The sequence below is a fragment of the Trichomycterus rosablanca genome, chromosome 3 (assembly GCF_030014385.1).
Source record: "Trichomycterus rosablanca isolate fTriRos1 chromosome 3, fTriRos1.hap1, whole genome shotgun sequence".
NCBI classification, from domain to species: domain Eukaryota; kingdom Metazoa; phylum Chordata; class Actinopteri; order Siluriformes; family Trichomycteridae; genus Trichomycterus; species Trichomycterus rosablanca.
Window position 1 is genome coordinate 12,261,265 of NC_085990.1, and position 12,726 is coordinate 12,273,990.

Sequence of the window (12,726 nt, forward strand, 5' to 3'; positions counted from 1 at the left end):
CTAATATTGAACAAGATCATGGTCAGGTGCCCACATATGGTGTAGGTCCTTTACGAATTTCATTTTCTTGGTGTAAAAAAGAGGCTATTAGCATCTCAGTTGACTTTTACTGTGAGCGCCCTCTGGAAATCATTATCATGCAGGATGTAATTTTCATCCCTATTTGCTCCCATTATACTACACAAAAAGTCGATCCAAAATCTAGAACATTGTGGAATAGCCATTTCTTGGCACAAGGAGGTTTTAATCAGAGCTTGTTAGAGGTTTGCTTCCTTCCTTTCCATGGGTCATTTGAGAACAAGGGCTGGAGAGAAAGCAGCCCATTAAGATTGAGATCGCATAAACAAAAACGTTTATTCATCATAAACAGGAAAATAAACTATGCTTAAAATTCAGAGCTTTATGAACCAAGTGGTATCATCAGCTCACCAGTAAAAAAACACTTTGCCGCTTTTCACATTAGAATCTTGTTTTACTAAAGGTCTTTTTCACCCTGGAGAACGTGAAGCTGATTTCTTATAACCATCTGAAATTATAAGAACAACCAATGCTGCTGTGCGGAAAGTGACAGGGTCGGAGAAAAATTGTAAAATCCTTACCTGATGGATTTCAAGCTGTTATTAAACTGAAATGAGGCAACACCAAGTATCTGGGAGGAAATCACACATGCAGCACATTTTTTGTCTGGGTAGCTTAAAAACAATGCATTTCTTTGAAGCAAGTGTTTAAAGATCAGTACATTTCTGCAGTAAATCGATACTAATAACACTTAAACCAAGCAGTAAAACTGTCCAAAACTACATCAATTTTCATTTTATCTGCTCTGAATATGACAATAATAAAACACTTGCTGGGGAATATTGTATTGCTGCATTACCCACATATTACAGGTTAAAAGTAATTCTGCTGTCTTGTTCTATGTCCTCCTGAAAACTTGAAAACCCTTTAGAAGAGAACGTCTTTATTTGTCATATATACATATACAGCTGTACAGTACAATTCAATTTTTTTTTTTGTACGCTGGGGTTAGAGCACAGGGTCAGCCATTGCACTAAGTCAGCCATTGCACCACCATGTCAGTGTCACTGCAGTGCTGAAAATCATCCACCACCTAAATAATACCTGCTCTGTGGGGGTCCTGACCATTGAATAACAACATAAAAGGAGCTAACAAAGCATGCAGAGAAACAGATGGACTACAGTTAGTAATTGTAGAACTACAAAGTGCTTCTATATAGTAAGTGGAGCTGATAAAATGGACAGTGTGTGTAGAAACGAGGAGGTGGTTTTAATGTTATGGCTGGTCGATGAATGTTCTAACAAAAGGAAATAGCACTTTTTGGCAGAAAGAATAGCAAAATGTCTATACTTATTGTATTAATACAATGAGCATTTATAAATTAGTAAAACCGTGCAAAAATTGAAATCAAGATGAATAAAGTTCAAGCCACACCACTGCTAGATTGCTGCTATTGGGCCCTTGAGCAAGGCCCTTAACCCTTAATTGCTCAGACTGTATTCTGTAACTGTAATGTAAGTCGCTTTGGATAAAGGCGTCTGCTAAATGTCAAAAATGTAAATGTAAATGTAAAGTATTCATCCGTCCATTCATCTCTCTGTTAAAATTTACTATTTTTTTGTTCAAACAGAAAATGAGTGATTAAGAATTAAACTTTCCTGTCAAAATCTTCACAAAACTTTATTAATGGGGAAAAGTTTTGGATATGCATATTCTTTCAAGCCATTGTGAATGTCTTTGATCATATTAGCCCTATTCTATCATCACTGCATTGGCAACCAGTTAAATTAGAGTCAGAGAAATCAAAGTAAGCATTCCAACCTAGTGCGTGCACCTTTCTTACAAGGTGCAGGGCTACTTTTAGTTTCTAGAATAAAAAAGTCCCCAGAGGGATGAGCTGGATGTGATTGGAATCTGCAATGAGTGCATTCACAATGTTCAATAACATTTCATTAGAATTTATTCTACCACAGGCTGAACTAAATGATAATGAACCAGTTACATTCATTATGTTTCTTATGTGTAAACATTTTCTTTGTTATTGATTTACTTTGTGGTACTCAGGGTTGCAGTGGGTACAATTCACTGGGCGAAAGGTAGGAAACACCCCAGACAGGTCACCAGTCCAACATAGGGCAAACATTTACATTTAGCAGACGCCTTTATCCAAAGCGACTTACAGTACAGTGACAGTATACAGTCTGAGCAATTGAGGGTTAGGGACCTTGCTCAAGGGCCCAACAGCAGCAACCAGGCAGTGGTGAGGCTTGAACCAACAACCTTCTGATTACTAGTCCAGTACCTTAACCACTAGGCTATGGCTTGCCCAGACACACACAAACATTCACACCTAGGGCAATTTTAGTAGCTCCAGTTAATCTGAATGCCTTTGGACTGTGGCAGGAAACCAGAGCACCCATGTGGACACAGGGAGAACATGCAAACTCCACACAGAAAGAACCAGGCCTGCTCCACCTGGGGATCGAACAAGACCTTCTTGCTGTGGGGTGACATTGCTATCCACCAAGACACCATGCCACCTTATTTGCACCAGCTATCCTGATTGTCTCTGATTTTGGGAATCTGTCTCTGGCTAGAGAAATCCCAGTAAATGTCCCCAGTTTTGTCGTTTCTTGTTAGGGAAAGGTTGCAACCTATCCTGTCATTACTAGTTTGGCCAACAGAGAGAGCTGCTCGTTATTATAATAATTTTCCTCTATTACTACGTCAATCTGTAATGAAAATGGTGAGCCTGGCTACCTTCAGATAAAGGCAAATGATTTGAGATACTACCCACTTATCTGCTGAATAGATTATGAAATACATAAATGTAGCTTTTTGTGTGTAGGTTATTTTACTGAGGAATAATAATCATCTTAATTCTATTTTTTGTAATAATTTTTTGTCCAATTTCGAGCATCTTAATTCTGAAAAGAAAGACAGACATTACAGATAATAAGTAACTAGCACAATAGTTAGAATTTTAAGATTACAGTTAATATATTAAATAATAGATATAGTAAGTATGAGTGAAGGAAAGGTGAAGAAACAGTGAAGAGCAAAAGAGGCAGGACTGTAGGTTAAATGAGAGGTCTCAAATAGGTTTGAGAAAAGATTGATAAGTAAAAATAAAAGCTGTAATAGGAATGAAACAAAACACACTGAGAAAAAAGTAAAGAAAAGGGAGAAGAAAACACTGGATATATTAGTTAGGATACATTAAAGATGTGTGCCTGCCAAATTAAAAAATTTCCCCAGTTTTCATTTTAAAAATCTAGTTGGGCAGCATGGTGGCTCTGTGGGTAGCCCTGTCGCCTCTCAGCAAGAAAGTCCTGGGTTTGATCCCCAGGTGGGGTGGTCCGGGTCCTTTCTGTGTTGAGTTTGCATGTTCTCCCCGTGTCTGTGTGGGTTTCCTCTGGGAGCTCAGGTTTCCTCCCACAGTCCAAAGACATGCAAGTGAGGTGAATTGGAGATACTAAATTGTCCATGACTGTGTTTGACATTAAACTTGTGAACTAATGATCTTGTGTAACCAGTAACTACCGTTTCTGTCATGAATGTAAATCATGACATTAAAATTATAGTAAATAAATAAATAGAATCTAGTCATCTTAGCCCAAGGAAAATGGGACCTTTGCTTTGTTGAGTCTGGCACCTTTTAAAGGTTTCTTACTTATAATATTTAAATACTTTATCCCTTGACACTATCACCCAATGCATTTGTTTATTTATTAATTTAGATTTAGATTTTAACCCATGGTAAAATGGGCATAGCAAATGGATAGCACTGTTGCCTCACAGCAAGAAGGTCCTGGGTTCGATCCCCAGGTGGGGCGGTCCGGGTTCTTTCTGTGTGGAGTTTGCATGTTCTCCCCGTGTCTGCGTGGGTTTCCTCCGGGTGCTCCGGTTTCCTCCCACAGTCCAAAAACATGCAAGTGAGGTGAATTGGAGATACAAAATTGTCCAAGACTGTGTTCGATATGACCTTGTGAACTGATGAATCTTGTGTAATGAGTGACTACAGTTCCTGTCATGAATGTAACCAAAGTGTAAAACATGATGTTAAAATCCTAATAAACAAACAAACAAACCCCTGTTAAAATACCAAGATCTATAATTATGTATAAATATGTTATTTGGAACCTACTAACCATAGCAGAGCTGGGATTTGAACCCTCAACCTTTTGATTGAAAGCCCAAAGCTCTACCTACTGGGTTACCACTGTCCCCAACAACACAAAGCTGACGTATACTACTGTTTGTTTGTTTGTTTATTAGGATTTTAACATCATGTTTTACACTTTGGTTACATTCATGACAAGAACGGTAGTTACTCATTACACAAGATTAATCAGTTCACAAGGTTATATTGAACACAGTCTTTGGACTGTGGGAGGAAACCGGAGCAGACCCACACAGACACGGGAAGAACATGCAAACTCCACACAGAAAGGACCCGGACCACCCCACCTGGGGATCGAACCCAGGACCTTCTTGCTGTGCGACGACAGTGCTACCCACTTAGCCACCGTGCTGCCCCATATACTACTGTAAACCATTAATAAAATTGAAGGACAAAAATTATTTATTATTTCTGGGCATGGTTTCATTTCTAATGGCCAAGAAATTTCTCACAGCTTTCAAACATCTGTGCAATTTTAGCCCCATTAAAATACCAGGATTTATCATTATACATAAATATGTTATTTGGAAACTACCACCCTACACTTGGTAGAGGTGATCCACAGAACAAATCGATATGAAGAAAAAGAGCATTAAAAACAGTTTAGGTATGATAGAGAAGCACTTGTTAGCAAAAAGAATAGCAAGATGTCTTTACATATTGAAATAATAATAATATGATAATAATAATACTTGGCTCGTGTAAGGACTAAACAAGAGGAGTGAGCATTTCTGAATTGTTGATATGTAATGTTTATTTACTTCTTTATTAAGGTTTGCAGACATCCCAAGTTGCAAAAACGACCCCGACCCCCCAAGCCCAAAAAAAAAAAAAAAAAAAGCTAAAAAACCTCTCGCACACACCAAAGGATATGAGTGATAACAGAACTTTTAGGAGCTGCTAACTGAGCTACTAAGCTAAATACTAAGCTAACTGTTCGTGTCACAAACACATTAATGTGTACTACATAGTGCACTAGATAGTGTGAAAGATAATAGATGTATGTTCCCTACATAGTGCACTAGATTGTATATTAGAAAAGAATTTATGTTACTTACTTAGTGCACTAGATAGTGTACTAGATAATAGACTCATGTTTCTTACATAATGCTTTAGGTAGCGTATTAGTTAACGGATTTAGGTTCCCTACATAGTGCACTAGATAGTGTATTAGATAACGCATTCATGTTCACTACATAGTGCACTAGAAAGTATAACTAGATGATGATTTGTGTTCCTTACATAGTGCACTAGATAGTGCATTACATAATTAATGATGTTCCCTATATAGTGCACTAAATTGTATATCAGTTAACGGATTTATGTTCCCTACATAGTGCACTAGACAGTATATTAGACAATTGATTTATGTTCCCTACGCAGTAACACGCGATTAGGAATAAAGTCTGTGTGGCCTGCGTGCGCGTGTGTGCGCGCTGTTGGCCGCTCGTTCTAGATTCCGGGAGATTTTATCTGACTTGCGGGCATCAGGGAGCCGCTATGTATATATATATATATATATATATATATATATATATATATATATATATATTAGGGCTGTCGAAGTTAACGCGATAATAACGCATTAACGCGACCTCAATTTAACGCGATTAAAAAAATTAGTGCCATTAACGCAAATTCTAGTTCATGTTGACACTTGACTGGTAGAACAAACGTTTTAATGTCGGACTTGCCACCGTTTTTCATTTGCGGTTTGTTAACATAATGTAAACCGATCGTGGTAGTGATGCACTTGCATAATAAAGAAATAAATACACGCTATATTCACAAGTTGTCGGGAGCAGAACACTTTATTACACTTAATTAACTTCTTCTTCTGTACCGAATACCGGAAAGCTGAGTCGAGCACGTTAGTTCATGAACTATGGAAGCCCCAAAGGGTCAAAACACACTCACTTCGTGTAGAAACGTCCATCAAACCATCGTCACGATACAACCACAGACAAGTCTGATACAATAACTACGCCTTATCCCATCTAAAGCACCGCTGATCTACAATGTTTGCTGATGGAGAAATTCTAACCTACAATCTGACATTTACTGCCTAGTATGTGAGTGAATAAACTCCCTTACAGTTTTCTCTTGTCCCAGCAGTTTTTAACATAAGTACATTTAGCATAAAATGTGTTCACCATTTTAATTGTAACATTTCACTTAAAAATCCTTGTTTTCTATAACATTTACACAGATTTTTTTTTATGCGATTAATCGCGATTAACTATATGAAATTCTGAGATTAATCGCGATTAAAATTTTTAATCGTTTGACAGCCCTAATATATATATATATATATATATATATATATATATATATATATATATGTAGATGAATGTAACCAAAGTGTAAAACATGACGTTAAAATCCTAATAAACAAACTTCTTTATTAAGGTTTGTGTTTTGTACAGTTGGGTTTTGTAGCAAATAAGCTAAACTAGCACTTGCAGCAGCGGTTGGAGCAGCATATGCAGATCATCCCCATGTTTCTCCGCATGCATCCCTCGTGCATGTGTAGATACGTGTGGGTGGCTGGCAGCTCCGAGTCAGTAATACAATACACGGTTGCATAATGTAGTCAGGCATCAAAATCGTGTGCACGAGGCTGAAAAACCACAAGGACATCCATCCAATGGAATCACGTAATCACTCCCTCCCCCAAAATGTTAGTGCTGGGAGTGCAGTTGCGCGCCTCGTGACGTCGCCACGCCGGGCGGGACCTCCGCGAGCCGAGAGAGAGGATTTGAAAGGCTTTATGTGAGTTGTTGAGTGCAGAAACGTTGTTGCTGCATTCGCCTGCGTTTCAGTGAGCGGACTGATTGTGCGCCCGCACATACACACTGAGAGAAACTACTAGATTCGGCGAGAGAAAAAAGCACGGTTAGATAAAAGGCGTGTCCGGTTGGTGGTAAGGCGTGCTATTGTTGATCCAGACAGAACAGCGGAGAGGAACAATGCTCGAGCATCAAGTTTTGGTAATATGAGGCGCGGATCGTTGCAGGCGGAGACTGAGCGTTGATGCATCGCAACATCGCAGTGCGCTGCTTCTAATTCCCCGTTATTTCCCCAATTCTTTTTCTAGCACACTTCATTTCCCGGTCCTCCTCCTCTTCCTTCTCCTCCTCCTTTCCTTTCCTTCATCCCCCCCTTTTCCCGGAGACCCCTGCGATGAATTATCAATCGAGCGTTCCGGTCTCGGGCATCTCTCCGCCGTCTCAGCCGACCATTCCCGCTCCCGGTGCGGTCCCCGCTCCAGTCCCGGTGCCCGTACCGCAGCCCATGGCGTCCCAGTTCGGCTCGGGATCATCAGGCAGCTCCGGACCGGGTCAGTACGGCTCGGGCGGTGGGTCGGGCCCCGCGGCGCAGTCCGGCGCACCGGGTTCGCAGTTCGTCCTGTCCAACTCGGCGGCTATCCGAGCCGAGATCCAGCGTTTCGAGTCCGTGCATCCGAACATCTACGCCATCTATGATCTGCTGGAGCGCATCGACGACCTCGCGCTGCAGAACCAGATCCGCGAGCATGTCATCTCTATTGAAGGTGAGTGAGTGAACGTGCTGTGCGCGCGAGCTCGGATTCATAACGGTTCCTCTCACAGACCGGCTAGCTACTAACTTCTCTCTCTTTTGTTTTGGTCCTTTTCGGTTACAAAGGAGGAAAAAATCAAATTGTGGTATCTAAAACCAAGTATTTTTAGTATTTTGATATTTTAATGACTCCTAACATTAAGGTTTTGCTTCGTTTTAAAGAAGACTAAGCAACAAAGATGTCTTTAAATTGCACAGATGTGGTCAGTCAGCGGATAGTGTAGCATTGTGCTATGAATCTGAGGTAATTTAATTATTTCTCCATTTCTATTCAAATACACAGTCAGCGTCGAAAGTTTATATACATACACTCACCGAGCACTTCATTAGGTACACTTACTATTTAATTATTTATTTATTAGGATTTTAACGTCGTGTTTTACACTCTTTGGTTACATTCACGACAGAACACAAGATTCATCAGTTCACAAGTTTAATGTCAAACAGTCATGGACATTTTTGTATCTTTCAAATTCACCTCACTTGCATGTCTTTGGACTGTGGGAGGAAACCCACATAGACATTGGGAGAACATGCAAACTCCACACAGAAAAGATCCTCACAGCACTGTTGCTCTTGCTGTGAAGTGACCGTGCTACCCACTGAGCCACCGTGCCACCCTCATTAGGTACACCTAACTGGTATGTAATCTATCATTTTATCATCTATACTTACTATACAGATGAAATATTTGGGTATACAATTACTGATTGCAGCCCAACTGTTGCTCTGTACACTTTGTCGATTGAAGGAAACCAACACTGCATTCTTACTGTCCAGATTTAATCTGGGTGGTGAACCATTCTCAGCACTTCACTAACATGGTAATGACATGGTATCAGATTCAGCAGTGTTGTTGGGATTTTTAAATATTGTTTAATCTTACTAGCTTCCTTATTAGTAAAGTACTCTGTCAACGTTCGATTTAAGTGTACACTCAGAGAAGAGCTATTTTTTTCATACGCGGTGTGTGTTAATCCTCCTCTAGTATTCTAGTCACAGTGTAAAACTCATACAAGATGCCATTGGCTTTATATTTCTATATTTCTATTTCTATACACTATTCTCCTCCCAGCATTGACATTAAGACATGTAAAAATCATAACATCACTGCAGCACCTGATACACTCACACCAGTTCATATTTTTGGTGGGTTTTCTGAAAATATATTCATCTAGTGCAGGGGTGTCAAACTCCTGTTCACCGAGGGCCACATCAGCATTATGGTGGCCCTCAAAGGGCCGATTGTAACGTATCCTGCTGTGATTGCAGTCACATTGCTGTTTTTCTTTACTTTACCACAGACACGGCCTCATAACACAAGAGACGCACCGGTTTCTCTTCCTGAAGCACAAACTTGTTTTCACTTTCATTACATTTCCTCCTCATGCTTAATTTTCTTAATTATCTTCTTGTACATTTTAGGATCATGTGTAAATATGTGTAACATCATCTACTGGCAGGATGTGTCACTTTGCAGGTCACAAAATCAGCATGCATTTTGAAAGATGCAGTTTATTTAGGATTTTACAGTGTATTTTTAAGACAATCATTCTGCCCTCACTAATAGTTTATCCCCCTTTCTCAGCTAGACAGACAGACAGACAGACAGACAGACAGCTAGACAGCTCTCTTCAGAATACAGTCGGTTTATTTGCTTCCCAGCTGTGTGATACACTGTGTGCATCAAAATGAAGTAAAAATACAAACAATAAAAACAATAAAGAACCTAATACAGTAAAAGCACACAGCTGTAGTCAAGTGTTACAAGAGTACAATATGAGATTTAACCAAACGTAAAATAACGAGTTAAAATTGTGTGTAAAGATACTAATTGCTTAACAACAGTATTTAATTACGGTAAATTTGTAACTAAAACGCTGTGATATACTCACTAAACATTTACTAACAACTGAGAATATAAACGCCACTACTTACAGACGATACTTCTGTATTATATTGCAATATAATTATTTGTATTTATTTATTATTGTTTACATTACTGACTACGCTACCCCGCGTTCTTTTGCCGTAAAAGTCACATGGCTTCTTAGCGAAGGTTAAAGTTAGTTGCCATGACTACGATGTCACGTTGTCTCTTAAAGGCGCAGGAGCGCATTAAATGATTAGCGCGTCTCTGTAACGACTCGAACCATCACAACAATCATACAGTCGTTAAACCTCTCGCGGGCCGGATCAAATGACGCGGTACTCATGCATCTCTACATTAAACAGTACTCGAAAAGTACCCGGATGACCTATTGCCTGGGCAGCCATTTTTGAGTATGCAAACGATGCACACTCACGGTCCGATAATGTATCCCATAATTCAGCTGAAGCTGCAAAGGCGTTTGTAGCAAAGAAGAAGGATAGCGGAAAGCTGAGTAAGACAAACATTAAAAATGTTATGATTTAGTTCAACCCTGAATAATGTTATGATCAGTTTTGTGGAGAATGACAAAATTAATTTAAAAACTGTTATAACTTGCAATGAGACGTTGTGCATCACGTGACGTTGGTAAGATGGTGGACGTAGTACGTACGAGGTTGCATGCATACTGCACACTTGCGTACTGAAAGAGCGTACTGCCTTACCGGCCGAGCAGTGCATACTGCCTCAAATTTAGTACGAACTGTTTAAGTATGCAATTTCAGACACATTGTTGGTTTAAATGTCATTTTGCCCTACAACCTTGGCCTAGTAACTGTTTTTATCTGAAGACAAGAACTCAGCCAGAAAGCTTTCTCTGTGATCAGCCACAAATTGTTGTCAAGCTTTAAGGTTACAGTTTTGAAACTAGCTTGATTTATTTAAACACAGGAAGCCACTGGGTAGTCAATAATAAACACTTACGAGAAAATAGGAAGTCATGGCATAGAGTTAACATACATAATAGAAATGTTTACCTATCTCCAAATTATTCAGTCTGACTTGCTGTTTGTATATTTTTGATGCTGAAGATTTCGACATATTTAAAAAGAATCCAATAAGAATATGAATCAATTTAGAAAAGTTTCTTTGGACAGAATAGACTGTATTCTTTTAATTTACAATTGTTCAAAATTTGACCCCATTTGGCGCTCAGGTGGCGCAGCAGGATATTCCGCTTGCACACCAGCACCGAGTTTCCGGTCGGCTGGGCACCATCTAGCGGGCATAATTGGCAGTGTCTGCAGCAGATAGTGGGTGGGTCTCCATACGCTGTGTAAGGACCCTGATTGGCGGAAGAGACGCCTGTGCAGAATGCAGGGGCGAGAGGAGGATGGCTGTGCACGTGTGGAAAGAGGCATGTGCAGTAACGTGCTCTCCTCGGATGCAATCTGGTATCTCTCAGCAGCGGAAGACAAAAATTAAGTGCGTTAAATTGGGAGGAACATGGGGAGAAAATGCATAAAAAAATAAAAAAATTGACCCCATTTGTTCACTCACGTTCAAAAATATTTGCCCATTTGTGTTTGGAAGACCCGACTGTAAAGAATGCTTATTTCATCAGATAGACTAACCATATAGATGTATGTTTGTTTATTCACAGTTAATATAACACCAGTAATCTTTTTCACAAAAATGTACAATGTTGTGATAAATATTGTAACTGATAACAGCCAATATTGTTGTCGTGAAATTTAATTACATAAACCATGATGGAGAATTTTAGATTTATCACCTACCATTAATGTGCTGTGAATTACAGCTGACTACATAAGAGTAAGGGCTGGTAATGCTGTATGTGGCTGCTTTTCTAGCCATATGCTGAAATATTATAATTCAGTGATTTTCTCCTAATCATTACCATGAGTACAAAGAATCAAAATGATGACAGATGTTGTATTCATCCTATTTGTTTACTTAAACAACCTTGAACATCTATCACATCCGGCAGTCTTTTTAAAAGCCAGACAGACCTTGTTGTGACAGTAGTTTTTTCTAGCAAGTGCCCTAAAAACTAAGTTACTAAGATGAGCTGCCTGACCATTTAATGATGGTTCATCTATTTAATGATGGATTTAATGATGGATTTAATGATGGTTCATCTATTTAATAATCAGCTTCATTGGAACTTTCCTACTTAAGTAAGGACAATAATATTAAAAAAAAGACTTCTGAGCTTGTAGACCAGCCAGCATCTTTGTGAAAGACGGGCCAAATTGGGCTTACACATGAAATCCTTTTATCCTTAAGCCCTTGTAATGTTACTTTTAATGGTGTAGGCTGTGCTGAATGACAAATGAGACCTGCTCACCTGAAATTCAGCAGCCGAGCCTCATTAAGTCCCAAAGCTGCGGGTTATCATTGTGTTTAAGGAGACGGTTTCATAAATGTTACCCATGGTTGCATAATTTGCTGTCTGAGCTTATGTGCATATAGTGCATGGTTTTATCACTGTATTTTACCAGTAGTAATATTTACTGGAGCAAGTTACCACATTTGGAAGCATTCCAGTCTGAATTGAAAATATTTATGACAGTCTAGCATGGTATTGGCAAGGTAAAGCGAAGGGATCACAAACACATATTGACTTTTTCTGCATTCTCTAATCAATTTTCAAACACTTACTTATGGGACAATGGCTTTTGGATCCATAACAGGAGTGCCATTGCTTGATCCCTGATGATGGATTTATTAAATAATATGTTTTAGAGTTCCTAATGGTGCAATAAAAAGGATTTATCCAGTCATTTTGAGACTGGAGGTTCAGTCCTTAATGCTATAAATTGGCTAAAAGGAAATGGCTGGTGTTTGTGTGGCGTTTAAAATGGGCGGCCTTAAGAGACTGCATGTTTGACCAATCACCTAAAACATGTCTGTGCTTAACGTGGTCAGTATGCCAAGCAATGGACTTGCACTTTATTTTGGTTGTGTTCATGCCTTGCAGCCATTTCCAGTAGCGGCTTTGGAGCAGTGGGATAATCCGCTAGTACATCA

General features: G+C 39.3%; 1 protein-coding gene across 3 annotated transcripts in view; it reads left to right on the forward strand.

Annotated features, from left to right (window-relative positions):
• The first annotated feature begins 7,111 nt into the window (after positions 1-7,111).
• The window catches only part of agap3 (ArfGAP with GTPase domain, ankyrin repeat and PH domain 3), a 285,199-nt gene continuing 279,584 nt past the window's right edge, over positions 7,112-12,726 (forward strand). For all 3 annotated transcript variants that reach the window (XM_062992702.1, XM_062992703.1, XM_062992704.1), the window contains exon 1: positions 7,112-7,755. In XM_062992702.1, coding sequence (XP_062848772.1) covers positions 7,386-7,755 — 370 coding nt within the window. In that variant the 5' untranslated portion in view covers positions 7,112-7,385. The remainder of the gene's footprint in view (positions 7,756-12,726) is intronic.